The sequence below is a fragment of the Hyperolius riggenbachi genome, chromosome 3, assembly GCF_040937935.1.
Source record: "Hyperolius riggenbachi isolate aHypRig1 chromosome 3, aHypRig1.pri, whole genome shotgun sequence".
NCBI classification, from domain to species: Eukaryota; Metazoa; Chordata; class Amphibia; order Anura; family Hyperoliidae; genus Hyperolius; species Hyperolius riggenbachi.
Window position 1 is genome coordinate 290,280,693 of NC_090648.1, and position 21,959 is coordinate 290,302,651.

Consider the following 21,959-nt stretch of genomic DNA (forward strand, 5'->3'; position numbering starts at 1 on the left):
TATGTAATGAGGGTATATTATTGTTATTTTAGAAAATAAGGGCTTGTAATAATTGATAAAACACAAAATGGAGACAAACATCTGTATTTCTAAATAATATACAGTCATATATACATTGTACTAGGAACATAATTTAAATGTTGTGATAGCTGGGACAACTGGGCAAATAAAATGTGTGGGTTTTATCTATAATAGCATTGTTTATTTAAAAACTATAGGGGATAGAATTGGAAAAATTGTGTATTTTTATTTATTTTTTCTTGTATAAAGTAATTACTGAAAACAAGTATCACCCGCAAAAAGTCTAATTTGTGGCGGAGAAAAACAAGATATAGATCATTTATGTGTGATAAGTAGTGATAAAATTATTGATAATGAATGGGAGGAGCAATGACAGCATAAAATTGCTTCCATCCTTAAGGTGAAAACAACTTGCAGGGGGAAATGGTTAATTATTGGTCAGATCAGGTCAATACTGCAGTCTTTAGATAATGGAGGAGGGGAATAGCCAATTTTATTTGCATTGACTACACACATATAAAACAGATTTCAAGTAACTAAAGTGCATACAAAATAAAGGGCAATTACAAACTAAATACAATAAATCAGGCAATATCTGCGCTAGAGGTTCTTGCTTGTATTTAGATGGGAATGAGTACACTACGCTTGCAGCATGTTTTTGCACTTACTGCAGTATGTTAAACATACAAACCATGCAGAATAATGTTGTAAGTCTGCTTTTCACAAGCTATGATCTTTGCAATTTTAAAAACATTATGCTTGCTTTTAATACACATGGTTATAAGCCTTGTTTGCTTTTTAAAGTTTTATTGCTTTGGTAATTCATACACAAAGAAAGCATTAACAAGCCCATGAGAACTCTTAAGACTGAAAAATAACACAGACTTCAATCCCTCCAGAAAGCCACTCTATGGTTCATAGACTAATGCTTGAAACACAGGAACTTCCACTAAAATTGATCACTTTGCTTCTTTTAGAGCAAAATGCTCTCAAGAGCTTATGGTTGTCTCCAAGTTTTATTGCCCCTTTAGTAATAACTTATAATGCATCTACAGACAGCTTCAGAGGACATATTTTTACTTTTTAAGGATTTCATCGAGTACGACGATGTATAATACCATCTATTTATAGTTTATCATGTGTAAATACAATAGCTTTGTTATAACAGATTGCTGACTTATTTTAGATGACAAACATTTAAATATATTATACATACAATAGCTACACGAGCCAACAAGCTGGTTTGTAACACTAATGGCCCAATAATTCTCTAGAGTTAATATCTAAGCCAACAAGGCTGGTTTGTAACACTAATGGGCCAGTAATTCTCTAGAATTAATATAAAATGTGTTTATCTGATGGCAATCAGGTAACAAAGCAGTCATTTACTCAGATCAACACTGATATTCCTGGCAGAATGATAAAGGGAAATCTTAAAAGTTACTCTGCACTCTTCTGCATACAGTCAGTGAATCTTGCACACAGAAGCTCTCTGTTGTGTTTGCTTTAGCCTTATCTCCTGCATTCAAGGTGCGTACACGTGTACAATTAGTGAACACAGAAGGATCAAGTTTGATTCTGTGGATGACACTGTTGAGATCCAGTGTTTTACTGACGCACTGGTATGCATGATTACATATTATGATTTTAAACTAAAGTTTTGTATGAGGAAGTGTACTTATCTGGCAAAACATCTTGTGCCGCACCAAATGTTGTTTGCTGCTTAACATATTTTGGAAGCAAGTCATTATTCCTTCAGTTGGCTTACACTCTCAACTTGTCACATTTTTATTTGGGGGCAATTCTGTCTAGTAGTGCCTGCAACCAGGTGTTTAGCAGTTACAACACAAAGCAGTTCGTAAGCCCCAAAACATTGCTAACAAAAGGTTCCAGCACTACACTCAGATTTGCAAGGCCAAGAAGCACATGACAAGATTTTTTGACATTATAAAATAATCATGATAAAACATAATTTTGTGTTTCTGCAGAAAAAAATATCATAAAATGTATTAAGATAATAAGATGATAAGATAGCAGAATATTGGACAGTCCGTGAATCAGAAAACTATTTCAGAGAAAGTCCATATTTTTATTTTCCATAACAGTTAATTGGCTATTTAAACATACAGGATTGCCCACTGGGTGATCACTTCAAAGTCCCCCGAAAAGTGTATTTCATTTTTATTTAAGTAAATACTAAAAAAAAAATGTATAATGCAAGTTGAGATCAAGCACCCTTGGAACAGAAGTCCTAAAAAGACCTGTTTTAAGTGGCAAAAACGTAGCTGTGCACATGCACACATAAAAGTCATGAACAGTGACTTCTGAGTACAAAGAGCTGGGCAAAGACAATTACCTAAATACAAAGCTTACATCATCTCATTATTATGATAAAGTCTTAAAACAATATCTCCAAGGTCCAGGCTGTACAATATAGTAAACAGGAAAGTACCACATTTGACATCACTGATTAAGGCCAGGCATTTCTAACGCTTCATACACATTTCTGAAATCCACAATACATCAATTTTTAATAATTCCACTCTCTCAGCTCCATTAAAAAGATGGTAGGGGAAAGATTTTAGAGTAATTAATGATATAGTTAGCTGCTAAATATTAATAGGAATCGTAGTTCTGCATAAAATATAACATATAAACCTTGCCAATACAGACACACCAGTAATTAAAGTTGAATATGTAATTACGCTGATTTATAAGACAGGGAAAAAGTTACACTTTTCCAGGCTCTATGTAAACCATTGGTAATAGTTAAAGTTGTATTTTATGGTTTTAATAAAAGGGCAATGCACTTAATTTAGTGCAAGTTCAGAGCTGGTTTGAAGATCATAATCAGTCAGATAATGACTATGTACATTCCAGGCTACTTTTATGGATATTGGCTCAATAACGAGGATTTTCTGCTCTTGCATCCCTCACAGTTATAGCTGTGGGATGTTAATAAATATAATGTGTCTTTTTCAGCATCAAATGCAGACACCACAAGTGGGATTTTAGCAAACTGGAGATGTATTTATTTAATTTGTAATACATGGTAAATACAATTTAAGGGAGGAACTAGCTAGCAAAATAAATCTGCACTAAAATAAATGTAATCTACATTTCACTCCCACGAGAGCATCATTACAATACACAAATACTGGTTTATAATATACTTCTTGTGCACATTTTGTTATATAGCGGTTATCATTTACAGTTTTAATTATTATGAGTTGTATTACTAGTATCGCCAAAATTACTAGTATCACCAAAATTGCTGAGGTGTTTTAAATATATGTTTGCATGCTAATTACTTATAACAGAAACAAAAAATGGGGCAATGCCACTTTACCATGGGGAGGCTGAAATGCATTAAATCTGCTTTCATAAGATTCTACCATTGCTATCCAAAAAAGTTCTAAAAAACACAAACAAAAAAAAACCCTCCTCTGCCTGCTGCTGCGTACTCGCTACATAGGGTTTGAATGAGAAAGTTGCAAAAAACCCTCTGCCTTTATTTCGCCTGATTGAAGACATATTCCCTCTATGAATGAGATTGAAGTTGCTTTAAACTCCCCTGACCTTCCAAGCAACATCCACACAGGTGACAAACCTTAACATCTGGTGAAGTGAATAACAATACCACATAGAGGAGAGCACGGTGGAAAAGGGGCATAGTTTGTTGTGTCTTGGGGTTGATGGGGCTGTGTAATATTTAGAGCTATAGGCTTGCTATACACCAGCAGTTCTGGATGCTAGCCTGGCATACATGGGCAAAAAGATAATTTGCATATTCAGTAGTAGTGCATTGTGGGTAACCACAAATGTTCACTTATAGCTGAATTATTGCAAGTTTCCTTCTTTTTTAAGAAGGCAAATTACACCAAACATTGCTTTTTAGTAGGAGGGTTTTTCAGTCTCTTTTAGCCCCCTACACATTCCTAGTGGTTTGGGTCAACCGAGCTGCTTGGTTACTCTATTGTGTCTCGGTGTAAGATATAACACTTGAGGCCGGGTTCCCACAGCAACCAGCTTTTGGATGCGGTGCGACCACATAATCGCACCGCAACGCTAAAAACAGGCTTGGGAAATACTGACTGTAATCTCACTTCTGGAACCAAGCCAAATGTATAAGTGAGGCTTTTTCGGAGGTGTATTGAAAAAAAGAATATGCAGAAGCACATGCGCACTGCAATGCCAAAAATGTAAAAAATATCTGTGCCATTGACTGACATTACTTCCGATCAACGCAAGTTGTAGCGGATGTTGACCAGTAATGGGCTGATGCTTTTGCATCAGATCGCATGCTTCCAGGCATCACATTGCACCGTATCTGATCTGAAATGTCCCATAGACTTTCATTGCTTTAGCGCTACCCTGTAGTAAATAAGGGTAACGCAAGGCAATGAACACGTCCCAGTGTGAAAGGGGCCTTAGTGTTAAAAAAAATTGTATTTGCAGTATACTCGTTTTTAAATATTTGATACAAATGGTTGCCTCCAGATGGAATATAGTAGGTTTTATGTAAGTTAAAATGGACACTTTATGCTTCAAATAATACATTTACTCAAACTGATTGAGGAATATACTTAGCAGGCTTGACTATTCCTAGTCTACCCCCTGAACATGGATTCAAATTGGACTGCATTTACGTTACAGGGCATTAAAGAGTCAATAGCTTTCACTCCAAACAAAATGGCCCTAGGGCTAAATGGGACAACATGAAAATAATTTTTGGAATCTCTATCCAAATTGCCTGTTCTCTTTCAACATGCTATTAAGCAGGCTTATTTTCTGAATCAAAGGGATTCAAAATGTTCCTGATTCTCAAGCCTTGAAAGTATAGAACTTAGGCTAAGTTTCCATTAGTACAAATCCCATAAATTTCTTCACATTTAAAATGGGATGCTGAATTACAGCCTACTGAAATCATTAGACTGCTTTGAATTCACATGCAGGTTAAAAAAAAAGTTCTTCACAAACATATGTATTTAACCACTTGCCGACCGCCCACAGCCCATGGGCGGCGGCAAAGTGGACGCCTAAAGGACCGCAATACGCCTTCAGGCGGCGCGTCCTTTAGGCATGCCGGGGGAGCGATCGCGTCATTGATGACGCGCGCTTCCCCCGGCAACTGGCTCCGCCAACCCGCCGTAACATCCCGCCGGCCATATGGAAGCGCCGGCGGGATGTTAACCCCGCGATCGCCGCATACAAAGTGTATAATACACTTTGTAATGTATACAAAGTGTATTATACAGGCTGCCTCCTGCCCTGGTGGTCCCAGTGTCCGAGGGACCACCAGGGCAGGCTGCAGCCACCCTAGTCTGCACCCAAACACACTGATCTGCCCCCCCCCCCGCCCACTGATCGCCCACAGCACCCCTCAGACCCCCCCCTGCCCACCCCCCAGACCCCTGTTTGCACCCATTCACCCCCCTAATAACCCATCAATCACTCCCTGTCACTATCTGTCAACGCTATTTTTTTTTTTATATCCCCCCCTGCCCCCTGCCCCCTCCTGATCACCCCCCCACCCCTCAGATTCTCCCCAGACCCCCCCCCAGACCCCCCCCCCCCCCTGTGTACTGTATGCATCTATCTTCCCTGATAACCTGTCAATCACCCGTCAATCACCCATCAATCACCCATCAATCACCCCCTGTCACTGCCACCCAACAATCAGCCCCTAACCTGCCCCTTGCGGGCAATCTGATCACCCACCCACACCAATAGATCGCCCGCAGATCCGACATCAGATCACCTCCCAAATCCATTGTTTACATCTATTCTCTCCTCTAAACACCCACTAATTACCCATCAATCACCCATCAATCACCCCCTATCACCACCTGTCACTTTTACCTATCAGATCAGACCCTAATCTGCCCCTTGTGGGCACCCAATCACCCGCCAACACGCTCAGATTGCCCTCTGACCCCCCCCTTATCAATTCGCCAGTGCATTTATTACATCTGTCCTTCCATGTAATAACCCACTGATCACCTGTCAATCACCTGCCAATCACCTATCACCCATCAATCACCCCCTGTCACTGCCACCCATCAATCAGCCCCTAACCTGCCCCTTGTGGGCAATCTGATCTCCCACCCACACCATTAGATCGCCCGCAAACCCGCCGTCAGATTACCTCCCAAATGTATTGTTTACATCTGTTATCTTCTCTAAACACCCACTAATTACCCATCAATCACCCATCAATCACCCCCTATCACCACCTGTCACTGTTACCTATCAGATCAGACCCTAAGCTGCCCCTTGCGGGCACCCAATCACCCGCCCACACGCTCAGATTGCCCTCAGACCCCCCCCCCCCTTATCAATTCACCAGTGCATTAATTACATCTGTCCTTCCATGTAATAACCCACTGATCACCTGTCAATCACCTGCCAATCACCTATCACCCATCAATCACCCCCTGTCACTGCCACCCAACAATCAGCCCCTAACCTGCCCCTTGCGGGCAAACTGATCACCCACCCACACCAATAGATCGCCCGCAGATCCGACATCAGATCACCACCCAAGCGCAGTGTTTCCATCTATTCTCTCCTCTAAACACTCACTAATTACCCATCAATCACCCATCAATCACCCCCTATCACCACCTGTCACTGTTACCCATCAGATCAGACCCTAATCTGCCCCTTGCGGGCACCCAATCACCCGCCTACATGCTCAGATTGCCCTCAGACCCCCCCTTATCAATTCGCCAGGGCATTATTTACATCTGTCCTTCCCTGTAATAACCCACTGATCACCTGTCAATCACCTGTCAATCACCCATCAATCACCCCCTGTCACTGCCACCCATCAATCACCCCCTGTCACTGCCACCCATCAATCAGCCCCTAACCTGCCCCTTGCGGGCAAACTGATCACCCACCCACACCAATAGATCGCCCGCAGATCCGACGTCCGATCACCTCCCAAGTGCAGTGTTCACATCTGTTCTCTACCCTATACACCCACTAATTACCCATCAATCACCCCCTGTCACTGCTACCTATCAGATTAGACCCCTATCTGCCCCTAGGGCACTCAATCACCCGCCCACACCCTCAGAATGCCCTCAGACCCCAGCCCTGATCACCTCGCCAGTGCATTGCTTGCATCTATTCCCCCCTCTAATCACACCTTGAGACACCCATCAATCACCTCCTGTCACCCCCTAGCACACCTACCCATCAGATCAGGCCCTAATTTGCCCCGTGTGGGCTCCTGATCACTCGGCCAAACCCTCAGATCCCCCTCAGACCCCCTTCCGATCACCTCCCCAGTGCATTGATTGCATCTATTTTCCCCTCTAACCACCCCCTGAGACACCCATCAATCACCTCCTGTCACCCCCCTAGCACTCCTATCCATCAGATCAGGCCCAATACAACCTGTCATCTAAAAGGCCACCCTGCTTATGACCGGTTCCACAAAATTCGCCCCCTCATAGACCACCTGTCATCAAAATTTGCAGATGCTTATACCCCTGAACAGTCATTTTGAGACATTTGGTTTCCAGACTACTCACGGTTTTGGGCCCGTAAAATGCCAGGGCGGTATAGGAACCCCACAAGTGACCCCATTTTAGAAAAAAAGACACCCCAAGGTATTCTGTTAGGTGTATGACGAGTTCATAGAAGATTTTATTTTTTGTCAAAAGTTAGCGGAAATTGATTTTTATTGGTTTTTTTTCACAAAGTGTCATTTTTCACTAACTTGTGACAAAAAATAAAATCTTCTATGAACTCGCAATACACCTAACGGAATACCTTGGGGTGTCTTCTTTCTAAAATGGGATCACTTGTGGGGTTCCTATACTGCCCTGGCATTTTAGGGGCCCTAAACCGCGAGGAGTAGTCTAGAAAACAAATGCCTCAAAATGACCCGTGAATAGGATGTTGGGCCCCTTAGCGCACCTAGGCTGCAAAAAAGTGTCACACATGTGGTACCGCCGTACTCAGGAAAAGTAGTATAATGTGTTTTGGGGTGTATTTTTACACATACCCATGCTGGGTGGGAGAAATTTCTATGTAAATGGTCAATTGTGTGTAAAACAAATCAAACAATTGTCATTTACAGAGATATTTCTCCCACTTAGCATGGGTATGTGTAAAAATACACCCCAAAACACATTATACTACTTCTCCTGAGTACGGCGGTACCACATGTGTGGCACTTTTTTACACCCTAAGTACGCTAAGGGGCCCAAAGTCCAATGAGTACCTTTAGGATTTCACAGGTCATTTTGCGACATTTGGTTTCAAGACTACTCCTCACGGTTTAGGGCCCCTAAAATGCCAGGGCAGTATAGTAACCCCACAAATGACCCCATTCTAGAAAGAAGACACCCAAAGGTATTCCGTTAGGAGTATGGTGAGTTCATAGAAGATTTTATTTTTTGTCAAAAGTTAGCGGAAAATTGATTTTTATTGTTTTTTTCACAAAGTGTCATTTTCCACTAACTTGTGACAAAAAATAAAATCTTCTATGAACTCACCATACTCCTAACGGAATACCTTGGGGTGTCTTCTTTCTAAAATGGGGTCATTTGTGGGGTTCCTATACTGAACTGGCATTTTAGGGGCCCTAAACCGTGAGGAGTAGTCTGGAAATCAAATTTCGCAAAATGACCTGTGAAATCCTAAAGGTACTCATTGGACTTTGGGCCCTTTAGCGCAGTTAGGGTGCAAAAAAGTGCCACACATGTGGTATTGCCATACTCGGGAGAAGTAGTACAATGTGTTTTGGGGTGTATTTTTACACATACCCATGCTGGGTGGGAGAAATACCTCTGTAAATGACAATCTTTTGATTTTTTTACACACAATTGTCCATTTACAGAGTTATTTCTCCCACCCAGCATGGGTATGTGTAAAAATACACCCCAAAACACATTGTACTACTTCTCCCGAGTACGGCGATACCACATGTGTGGCACTTTTTTGCACCCTAACTGCGCTAAAGGGCCCAAAGTCCAATGAGTACCTTTAGGATTTCACAGGTCATTTTGCGGAATTTGATTTCCAGACTACTCCTCACGGTTTAGGGCCCCTAAAATGCCAGGGCAGTATAGGAACCCCACAAATGACCCCATTTTAGAAAGAAGACACCTCAAGGTATTCCGTTAGGAGTATGGTGAGTTCATAGAAGATTTTATTTTTTGTCACAAGTTAGTGGAAAATGACACTCTGTGAAAAAAACAATAAAAATCAATTTTCCGCTAACTTTTGACAAAAAATAAAATCTTCTATGAACTCCTACATACTCCTAACGGAATACCTTGGGGTGTCTTCTTTCTAAAATGGGGTCATTTGTGGGGTTCCTATACTGCCCTGGCATTTTAGGGGCCCTAAACCGTGAGGAGTAGTCTGGAAATCAAATTCCGCAAAATGACTTGTGAAATCCTAAAGGTACTCATTGGACTTTGGGCCCTTTAGCGCAGTTAGGGTGCAAAAAAGTGCCACACATGTGGTATCGCCGTACTCGGGAGAAGTAGTACAATGTGTTTTGGGGTGTATTTTTACACATACCCATGCTGGGTGGGAGAAATAACTCTGTAAATGGACAATTGTGTGTAAAAAAAATTAAAAAATTGTCATTTACAGAGATATTTCTCCCACCCAGCATGGGTATGTGTAAAAATACACCCCAAAACGCATTATACTACTTCTCCTGAGAACGGCAATACCACATGTGTGGCACTTTTTTGCATCCTAACTGCGCTAAGGGGCCCAAAGTCCAATGAGCACTTTTAGGCTTTACAGGGGTGCTTACAAATTAGCACCCCCCAAAATGCGAGGACAGTAAACACACCCCACAAATGACCCCATTTTGGAAAGTAGACACTTCAAGGTATTCAGAGAGGGGCATGGTGAGTCCGTGGCAGATTTCATTTTTTTTTGTCGCAAGTTAGAAGAAATGGATGCTTTTTTTTTTTCTTTTTTTTTGTCACAAAGTGTCATTTTCCGCTTACTTGTGACAAAAAATAATATCTTCTATGAACTCACTATGCCTCTCAGTGAATACTTTGGGATGTCTTCTTTCCAAAATGGGGTCATTTGGGGGGTATTTATACTATCCTGGAATTCTAGCCCCTCATGAAACATGACAGGGGGTCAGAAAAGTCAGAGATGCTTGAAAATGGGAAAATTCACTTTTTGCACCATAGTTTGTAAACGCTATAACTTTTACCCAAACCAATAAATATACACTGAATGGGTTTTTTTTTATCAAAAACATGTTTGTCCACATTTTTCGCGCTGCATGTATACAGAAATTTTACTTTATTTGAAAATTGTCAGCACAGAAAGTTAAAAAAATCATTTTTTTGCCAAAATACATGTCTTTTTTGCTGAATATAATAAAAAGTAAAAATCACAGGAGCAATCAAATAGCACCAAAAGAAAGCTTTATTAGTGACAAGAAAAGGAGCCAAAATTCATTTAGGTGGTAGGTTGTATGAGCGAGCAATAAACCGTGAAAGCTGCAGTGGTCTGAGTGGAAAAAAAGTGCCTGGTCCTTAAGGGTTAGAAAGACTGTAGTCCTCAAGTGGTTAAGTAAAGTCATTGCAGCTGGTCTTGACCAGCACACTGGCTTTATACCTTGTGAAAGCAGTATGGTTAGTATAAGAAAGGTTTATAATGTTTACACTCCAAATTTCCTAGAAAGGTTTACGGTAACACTAGACTCGATTAAGGCATTTGACTCAATTGATTGGCTATACTTTTATGCTGTACTTTCCAGGTTGCAGGGGAGGACTGGAACCTTTTGGCCTGGGGAAAACACAAGCTAGAGGCCCGTGTTCATGGCAGCCTCAGCCCAAATGGTGTCACACACGCTCCACATGCTATATGCCACTAGTCACAGGGGGCACCCATGTGTAAATACAGCAAGGACACTTGCAGGATGGTGTGAGAGGTAATGTATAAATGCACAGGCATCAGGGGGTCACATAATACATTTGGAGGGATGACAGCCAGGGGTTTCGGTTGTGCCTGTGGTTCGTGATTATTGCACGCCATTACTGCTGCGCACCGATCAACCACATCAGCCTGAGATTTCCCAACATCTCAGATTCAACTAATTTCCAGCTGAAATCAGTCCAATTGTCAATTGGGCATGCTTGTGGCAGCACCGATTTTCATCCAATTCGATAGTAATTATCAAAACGGTTGATCACCAACAGATGTATGGCCATCTTGATTCCCCAAGGCTCATCTCGCACGCACGCACGCACGCACGCGCACACACACACACACACACACACACACGTCCAAAGAGGGACTGTCCCTTCAAAAGAAGGCCACAGTTGGGAGCTTTGATTGTGAGAGAGCAGACTAAGTGCAGCAGGCCCTGCACCAGCCCTAAATCATTAAATTAGAGGCGGCCTGGGGGAAATCTCCCTCCTTCCAACCTTGGTCAGTCCTCCCCTGCCAGGTTGATTCCAATCGAATTTGTATGATGTTTTTTAGCATTCTTTAATCAACCCATGTTATCCTGTTTTACTCCTACACTGGTAAAAACCCTTGTGTTGGGGGATCCTCAAATAAAGCTGCTCTTTATGCAGGTGACCTACACTATCATCATGCATGTTTGAATTATGTGATTATTAATATTCCTTTAGTGTTGCATACTAAAAGGAACTCTCTTAAGGAACATGTTATCCAAACCCATTAGATGGTTGAGGGTTAGCCAACTTTTTTTTGTACTTTGGATATTATATTCTATACAATTGTTTTTTACTACTTAAAGTTCAGTCCAGCCATGATAAAACATTTGGGAATGTTTTTACCGGTTTATTACTAGACACATCACTAGTGTTGACAAATCAATTTATCTTAGTATGTCCTTTGAATTCGTACAACATATAAAAACTAGATCACTAGGGGTAAAGGTGATACTCATCACTCTATAAATGTTCTATGTCAGCTCTGTGATTCTCCTCTCTTTTGGGTCCATTGTACCCGGCTTTGGCTGTGAAGTTTATGGCAAGTTTCTCCATTAAGCAATTTTTATTCATACCCACTTCTTGCAGAGAATACTTTCCTTATTGAAAAATTGCTGACAATCAAAGCCACACCATAATGTTGAGTCCCAAGAGGGTCTGCATTGGTGGTCATATGGGAAGATGGTGTTTCCAAGATCTCACTGCCATGACAGCAAATGACAAGGGGGGCCTGGAAGATAAAAATGACTAGCAGAGGGGAATGAAGGAAACCTGCCTGGGGAGGCATCAGCTTCACTCGCACAATTCCTGACACTATCCTCAACCCCCCCCCCCCTTACGTGTAACACTAAATGAACTTACCTCCAAAGCGGCACACGGTAACCTCCTCTGCTGTGTCCTTCAAATCTTCTGGTACATGACTTTACTATAGCCGAGTGCCCACTTACTATACTTATTGTTTAAAGGGATACTTAAGTAAAAAAAACAAAAACATGATTTTAACTTACCTGGGGCTTCTTGCAGCCCCTGGAGTCCTCCAGTGCCCATGACTCCGGTCCAAGTCCCAATGGCCATGCAGCAGTGACCCCCACAAAGCTGGCCTGTCGCCACAAGTTGGCGGCTACTGCGCATGCGTGGCCCCAAGCTGCGTGCACCCTGATCGCGCTCCCGTGGTTACGAGTACTCTGCGCATGTGCAGTAGGATGGTTCAAGTACTGCACATGCACAAAACGCTCATGGCCCACAGGAACGCGATGGGGAGGTGCGTGGCTGACCAGCTCAGCAGGGGTCACTGCTACTGGCCAGAGGAACTTGGACTGGCATTGTGGACACAGGAAGACTCCGGGGGGCTGCAAGAAGCCCCAGGTAAGTTAAAACCATTTTTTAACTTAAGAATCACTTTAATGTCTGGCATGACACAGAAGGTTTTTAGTAAACATTACCTGTCCTATTTTTCTTCAAACTTAGCAACACACTGAGACAGAATGTAGTAATACATAAATAAATAAACTTGGTATATGCCAACCAAGGTATTGAGGAGTGCAAAGATTTGTAAACTGGAGGAGCCAAGTAACAAGTAACCACCAAGCAAGTGCATTGCCCAACACAGGAGGGCTTAATGTGCAGGTCAAGATTCTGAAGTCCAACTTCACCTTCAGCAGAAAGGACATTCTTGAAAATGCTGTCCACATTTAAAACAGAGAATAAAAACAAAAGTGGAGAAAAGGGCCATCTATGTGAAACTGGAACAACTATCCCTTAACAGGAATGGTGCATTTGACACTATTTATCATCAACACACCTCAATGCACTTAAAGCTAATGTTAATTGAAAAAAAAAAATCAGATACATACCTAAGGAGGGTGAAGGCTCTAGGTCCCCTTGTTCCAGTGATTTCACCCCTGCTTGAATCCCCTGCTGCAGGAGGCTTCTGAAGTCTTTGGGAGTCTGAGTGTTCCCGAAAACGGGTGGCTTTGTACCGTGCATGTGCGAGTGTGCACAGCCATATTTGGGAACACTCAGGCTCCCAAAGCCTCCTGCAGCGGGGGAGAGCAGTATTCGACAGATTGGTTAGATACTGCTATCGGGGGTGACACTGGAACGCAGGGCTCATGAGAGGAACAGTAAGGCTCTATATGACCCAGAGCATCCCCCCTCAATAGGTAAGTATCTGTTTTTTTTTTTTTTTTTTAAATCTTGACATTCACTTTAAACAAATAGCATCTGGATAACAGTATTAATTAGCTAGCCTGTTAGTGGCTTAACTGTACTTATAATATGCCCAGGAATATTATCAACCTTAGTAGAATCCAAGAAGTTGCTCTGAAGGAGTGATGAATGAAATGAATAGAAAAAAAGGTATGCAGCAGAAGCAGTGTTTGGCTATACATATATATATTTGTTCAGGGGCTGGGCTTCAGTATTTATAAGTGCCACAACACCATCTCTGCTGATTATGCAATAATCATTAAATTATGAAAATGTTGAGTATAAGGTGAATGTTTGCCACACATGTGACAATCTGATTGTGCAATCTTTGCGTAATCTAATGCAGGACGTATGCTGGCAGATTGATCTAGCAGGTATTTCACAGATCCTCAGAATTTACCAAGCAGGTGATTGCCAAAACTAACAGTTGTGTTTTACTGCAATAACTTTCAACATATTGATATGTTTAGAGAGAATCCTATTTGTTTTCCTCATTGCCTGATTGGATCGTCAAAAGCAGCACAGTGAAACCTTTGCTATAGTAAATGTTAGTGAATGTCTGACAGCTAAATCTACCAATGTATGGCCCAAATCAGTGATGATTGCAATCTGCTAATTTGCAAATCGCAATTAAGGCCAATTAGAAAATGTCACATTATTTGTGGCCGATTTTAGCGGGTAATAGCAAAGCCCCCATATATGCTATCATTGCCAAAACTGGTGTATATTAAGGGGCATTTTTCAAAAAGACCCTGTAGTTTTTGAGAAAAAGGATTTTAAATATGCAAATGTTTTTTTAACCACCCTGGCGTTCTATTAAGATCGCCAGGGCGGCTGCGGGATGGTTTTTTTTAAATAAAAAAAAAACTATTTCATGCAGCCAACTGAAAGTTGGCTGCATGAAAGCCCACTAGAGGGCGCTCCGGAGGCGTTCTTCCGATCGCCTCCGGCGCCCAGAATAAACAAGGAAGGCCGCAATGAGCGGCCTTCCTTGTTTTGCTTACATCGTCGCCATAGCGACGAGCGGAGTGACGTCATGGACGTCAGCCGACGTCCTGACGTCAGCCGCCTCCGATCCAGCCCTTAGCGCTGGCCGGAACTTTTTGTTCCGGCTACGCTGGGCTCAGGCGGCTGGGGGGACCCTCAGAGCAGAGCGGCGGCGATCAGGCAGCACACGCGGCTGGCAAAGTGCCGGCTGCGTGTGCTGCTTTTTATTTCACTAAAGTCGGCCCAAGAGGGCCTGAGCGGCAGCCTCCGGCGGTGATGGACGAGCTCAGCTCGTCCATACCGCCCGGCTGGTTAAAGTCAGAAAAATTACAGTTTAAAAAACATTTTTCCTTTGCATTTTTATAATCGATTTTCTCAAAAACGACAAGGTCTTTAAGACTTGTTCCCACTATTCCCCTTAAAATGAAATTGGAAAATAATGGTTCAGATTATGGTTACAAACAAAAGTAAGATTTTTCCCGAAATTTTTCATTCATTACAATTTTACATCACAATTGCGAATTACAATGCAAAATTACAATAATGTGAAATTTGCGCTCATCACTAGCCAGCATTGCCATGATCTATGCAGCGTGAGGACACGCTGTATCCAACCAATATGTTCCATTTATATTGATTTCATTAGGTCTATTGTACATAACTGTTTGCAAATTGTCCAAAGATGGCTCAGACAGATTGCCACATATGTGGCTAGTATAATATGGGAACACACATCTCCATAGGAGATCTGTCATATCCATATGCAATGAGACTGACGCAGTTACATCAAATCAGTTTGTAGTGTACAAGAATTATGAGCAGTAGTTCACTGACAGAATAATGCTGATGAATACTGCAGAGAAAAGAGCAGATATAGCATTTGATCATGTAAATGAGTTACCAGAGTGTAAAATGATGTTATGTATCTGATTAGCACATTAACACAATACAACATATGTAACAAGACAGATATGTAGCATTTGTAATTTTTCAATATGCTACTGAATCTTGCAAGTGACTTGCAAATGTATGAGCCACAACCTATTAAGCTAAATGCACCGCATATTCACAGCTGGGTATGCAAATATTGGCATCTTGTCAAGAGACGTCATTACAGTGCCTAAAATTGAATGCAAATTTCAACAGCCAAAAAGTCAATGAATAGCACTGGAGGAGAGGAAAATGATGCTATCTGCATAACAATGACAGTTACATCCAGATGTGTTGATGGTGCCTGTTGAGATCATTCTTACCCAGTACGTTAATTCTGAATGTGTCAAAAGCACTTGCATTGTACAACAGGTAGCCAGTGTGCCTTTATGTCAATACCAATATCAACGTTGCTGCTCTTTCCCTAAAAATGTTCTGGTTAGCCAATTACATATGTAGCCTTTTCCCAGCTAAGTCACCAGTTCATTAAAAATAAAACAAAATTGCTAGAAACTACATAAGCAATAAAAGCTGTCTGACAACATGTGAATGTTTTTTGGCCTCATGCATGAAATTCACAGCACAGCGTGTCAAATGACACTTCAATCATATCAGTTCACTCTGCGGCAGAGTGAACCATTTCATTAAGGCAATAAGTATGTTTATAAAGTACACTTACCCTATATATTTATTTCAGCCCCCTAACCCTTCTTCAGATGCCCCTGGGGCCTGCTCACCCAGAGCATATTTATAGGATCTAGGCCCTATAATTCACAGGGGATCTACATCTGCACTTTAATGTCTTGCATTTAGTTGATATGAAGCTTCAGCCCTTGCTGGTAAGTCCCTTTACTCCCTACTATATCATGTTTAATTATATGGTAGAAAAAGAAAACCCTTTAAAGAATAGCACCTCCCACAGCAAATTTTGGAAAAAAATATAACAAGAATCTTTATTCAACATTAGGTATAATAATAATAATCACAATATTGATGATTCAATAACCGGTTCAGCGCCGCAGTGCCGAAAATCTCATGCATCCGAGCAACGTTCACCTCCCATTCATTCGCCTATAACTTTATTGCTACTTATCACAATGAATTGATCTATATCTTGTTTTTTCCGCCACTAATTAGGCTTTCTTTGGGTAGTACATTTTGCTAAGAATTATTTTTTTCTAAATCCATTTTAACAGGAAGATTAAGAAAGAAATGAAAAAAAATCATTATTTCTCAGTTTTTGGCCATTATAGTTTGAAATTAATATACGCTACCGTAATTAAAACTCATGTATTTTGTTTGCCTATCTGTCGCGGTTATTTCACCATTTAAACGATGTCCCTATCACAATTTATAGTGCCGATATTTCATTTAGAAATAAAGGTGCATTTTTTCAATTTGCGTCCATCGCTATTTATAGGCTTATAATTTGAAATAATATAATAACATACTCTCTTGACATGCATATTTAAAAAGTTCAGACCCTTGGGTAACTATTTATGTTGTTTTTGTTTTTTTTATTGTATTTTTTTTTTGTTTTTTTTAAATAAAAAAATGTATGTGGGTAATTTTTGGGGTGGGAGGGAAACTGCTATTTTCTAATGTAAAATAATGTAATTGTTTTATTAAAAATGTATGTGGGTGCAGTTTACTATTTGGCCACAAGATGGCCACAGTGAGCAAAGTCCTGGATGCGAACTATGTCGCATCCAGGAACTAAAATTCAGAGAAGTTGTTTCCTGGGGGGCAGAAATACCACGCTCTCTGGAGAGAAAGCGTCGGTATTTCTGCGGGGAAGTCAGATCGGTGAATGGGAATTATATTCCCATTCACTGATCGGGGGGCTAGCGGCGGGCGGCGGGTGCGCGCGCGGGCGCGCGCCCGATCGCGCGCACCACGCAGGGAACACAGCAGTGCCTTTCTGGACGAGAAAGCTCGTCCAGAAAGGCCGAACTGGATAAAGAATAAAATCATTTAAAAAACAAACAAATATTCCAACATGATCCCTGCTGCCAGGGGTGCCTCTAACCATTTTGTCACTCCAGGCGAGACACCCCCCCCCCCCCCCCCCCGTGTCTGGGGCTTCCTCCAGCCCCTTAAGAATAGATGCATCCTTCACTGTCCTCCTGTTGCCCTCTGTTCAGCGGTAATCAGCCCCGATAACTGGCTCGGTCGGCACAAGTCTGAGTCAGTCGGGGTCTTTTGCACATGCACGGACCTTCTGCGCATGCACAGAAGACCCCAGCTGGCGTTACTGAGCTGAATACCGGAGCTGATTGTGCCGCTAAACAGAGGACTGCGAGGGAGGCATCCATGCTTATGGGGATGGAGGAAGCTCCGGGTAAGTAAAAAAACGTAATTTGTGATCTCTGGTACACTTTAAAGCGGACCTGAACTCAGAACATCCTCTCTGCTCTTAAAGATACGCGACAGCATAAGAACCTTTACATTGAACCTGGGAGACGAGAGTCTCAGGTTCTATACTTACCTGGGGCTTCTTTAAGCCACATTAGGGCTGCTCACCCTCGCAGTGACTCCTGTCACCTGCAGTTGTCCCAGAAAAAATGGTCAAGTCATGCAACATCGCACATGTGCGGCCCCGCCAAACGTGCTCCCGCCCCTGTACTTGTACCACGCAAGCGTTGATAGCTCATGTGACAGAACGCAACTCGGCCAGACAATTGCAGGTGACAGGAGTCGCCTAGGGAGATGGCAAAGGATGAGCAGCCCTAACAGTGCTTATGGAAGCCTCAGGTAAGTATTGTACCAAAGATGCTCCTCGTCTCTGGTACACTTTAAAAAAAAACATTTCTTTGTTACAGCTGATACAAGTCTAAAAATAAATCTGCACTGTTTATACTTCCTGATTCATGGAAGCAGACATATTGTTAACCTCCTGTGCGTTCAAAAAAGCTTATCCGCGACAGCCATGGCAGTCAGGTGCAATTAGAAACAAATGGGTAGAATTAAACAGGCTAAACTAATATATATATATCTATATCTATATATATATATATATATATATATATATATATATATATATATATATATATATATATATATATATATATATATATATATATATCTATCTATCTATCTATCTATCTATCTATCTATCTATCTATCTATCTATCTATATATATATATATATATATATATATATATATATATATATATATATATATTATTAGTATATGATACAGGGTGCGTTTCTCTATGTTTTTCTTCTGACCTGTGCAAGAGTTCAGGTCCACATTTTTTTAATACAATTATTATTTGTTTTCTGTTTCTTAGGCTTACCTTAGGCTGCCTGCACGCTGCAGCCACTTGTTTGGGAAGGTGGGGGGAGAGGGGAATGCACACACACCCCCGCAGCCGCAGGGCAAGGGGCACAGTCAGGGTCTCTGTTGGTCTCCCCTCAGGCATCCGGCTGGTCACGCTGCCTTCAGGCGGGGGGGCGGAGTTAAAGGCGGCACCGCACACACGCAGAAAACAAACTGTGCGGCTGCTGGCTGCTAAGGAGAGGGGCGGGCCAGGCGAGGAGGAGGAGGTGGAGTGGGTGGATATTAGTGACAGGAAATGCAGTGAAGAACACTGCTTTCCATGTCTATTGGCTGCCTCGTGGAGGGGGGCGAGCGTAGAGGTGGCGGCACGTGGTGTAAACAAACTAGGATCGCTGATTGTAATAGCGGTGGTCAGCCGCAGTCTCCCCCCCCCCCCCCCGGCAGTGCCCCTCCCTTTCATGCCGCTCCAAGCTGCTGCTTGTGCGGTTAAGGCGCCCCTGCCTTCTGCATATGAAACAATAAATCTAAATGCAATATATTGTATAGTGACACAATGCTGCCGTTATATTTTTATATATATATTTGTTATATTTGACAGTAGCATTGCGTCATTATACAATATATTGCATTTAGAGTGATTGTTTCATATGCAGCAGGGATCATGTTGGAATATTTGTTTGTTTTTTTAAATTATTTTATTCTTTATTGAATCATCAATATTGTGATTATTATTATTATTATACCTAATGTTGAATAAAGATTCCTGTTATATTTTTTCCTAAATTAGCAGTGGGAGGTGCTATTCTTTAAAGGGTTTTCTTTTTCTACCATATAATTACTCTTGGTTGAGGTGTTGCAGACACTTTTTAGAAACTATTATATCATGTTTGGTGCAAAAGGCTGCACTGTTGCTGTTTACATGAAAGGACAACTGAAGTGAGGGGAATATAAAGGCTGGCATATTTATTTCCTTTTAAACCATGCACATTGCCTGGCTGCCCTGCAGATACTCTGCCTCTAATACTTTAAGCCATAGACCCTGAACAAGCATGCAAATCAGATGTCTATGACAAATCTGACAAGATTAGCTGCATGCTTGTTTCATGTGTGCGATTTAGACCCTATAGACCAGAAAGATCATCAGAACAGCCAAGCAACTGGTATTGTTTAAAAGTAAATACCTATGGCAGTTTCCATAGGTCTCACACCTCGGGTTCCTTTTAAGATAAAGTGTACAAAAATCATCCCTGCTTGCAAATTAAAGCAATACACGACGAGAGTACACATGCCAGATTCTTAAAGCGTAGGCATTTTTAAAGATAAACATGCACCATGAAGCCAAACTGCTCGTGACATGCATGGCCTCATTTAAAGTGTATCAGAGGTCAAATAATAAAATGTTTTTAAGCCCTTGCCCCCATGCCAGTGCTGCCTGTTTTGGAAAAGAGGACTTGACAGAGTCCCAGTGGACCCCCCAAGTTAATTGAAAAGCTGACAGGGACATATGTGCAGGTCCCTAACTCACTCTTAGTAAATGCCATTAGGGCTCATGTATGATGTGGTTAGAAGAGGCATCACTGGACGGCAGCTGCTTGTTGGGAGCCACTCAGGCTCAGTACTGTCTTACAGATCAGACAGTGCTGACAAGGTACAGCTTCACCAGCAGCTTCTGTATTTTCCTGCAACCTCAGGTTTGCTTTAATAAGGCAGTGTAAAGTGCAATGACAATGACAGCAGTAAACAAAAGCTCCTAATTAGTGTTTAACTGACTGCAAACACAAGAAAACACTCCATTGCCTTGTTTCTGCTCTAACCATGGACATTAAATCGGCCCCAGCATTTCAGTCAGACACGTACTGAAATGCATTGTCTTCAGTTGTGCTACTAAGCAATGGAGCAATCATGACAAATGCATTCATTAAAGCTGTATACATTTGTTTTGCATCAGTTTCAGTCCTTCTCCTTCAAGAATAAATAAAAGCTATATAGTAAAGGTAAAGGTCCGTACACACGCCGGACTGGAGGAAACGACGGGTCCGTCGTCACCTCCTGCTGGGTGGGCGTTCCAGCGACAGTCCGGCATGTGTACAGTCTGTCGGTGGACTGATACGGCGGTTTCTGAGCGATCCGCCGGGCAGTTCTCTCAGAAATAGCCGTATCAGTCTGCAGACAGACTGTACACACGCCGGACTGTCGCTGGAACGCCCACCCAGCGGGAGGTGACGACGGACCCGTTGTTGCCTCCAGTCCGGCGTGTGTACGGACCTTAAGTAAATTAAGTGTGCACTACTTCTTGAACTTACATGTGGGGTTGTGGAGAACAGCCTGGACTGCTGTTTCCATTGCTGTCCATGTGATCCAGTGAACCATTGAGATCGTCGTGCACAGCCTGTAGTAAGCCAGTTGATGCGTTGTTTATCAAACTTGGGTTACTTAGTAAAGGTAAACTGCTTTCTGCCAGTGCAGCCTGAAAGGAAATAAAAGAGAGATTGATGATAATTACCACAGACGTCTTACCTAATAAGGATAGCCAGCCTCTGACCCTCCAGATGGTTAACTACATTTCACATGAGGTTCAGACAGTAATATTCATTAACAGCTTGTGGGTTGCCTGATGATCTCTATTAGATCAGCAAGTTTCCACACATCTGAAATTGTCACAGAATGTGAGACCTGTACTTCTGCTGCCAGGTAGAGAAAAGCATGACATATACTGTAGATATAAAAATCTTATGCTAGGTACACACATGATGCAATTTACTGACAGATTTACTGTCAGATCGATGATTTCCAACATGTCCGATCTGATTCCTGATCGATTTTTCCGTTCACTTCTATGAAAAATCATTCGAAAAATTGATTGGAAATCCGATCAGACATGTTGGAAATAATCAATGTGACAAGTAAATCTGTCAGAAAATTGCATCGTGTGTACCGAGCATAACTCTCTCCAAACAACAATTTGTGTGATTTCGTGATTCTTCCCAATAGACATACAGTATCAATGTAAAATTGTAAAGAAAAAACAGTAAATGGCTCTTTATTTATCTCCACTTTACTCCGTTTT

The 21,959-nt window shown here is 41.8% G+C and overlaps 1 protein-coding gene across 20 annotated transcripts in view; it reads right to left on the reverse strand.

The window, feature by feature from the left end:
* FOXP2 (forkhead box P2) overlaps positions 1-21,959 on the reverse strand; it is a 314,143-nt gene that overhangs the window by 40,319 nt on the left and 251,865 nt on the right. For all 20 annotated transcript variants that reach the window (XM_068276462.1, XM_068276460.1, XM_068276465.1 and 17 more), the window contains one exon: positions 21,196-21,359. In XM_068276462.1, the coding sequence (XP_068132563.1) occupies positions 21,196-21,359 (164 nt within the window). The remainder of the gene's footprint in view (positions 1-21,195; positions 21,360-21,959) is intronic.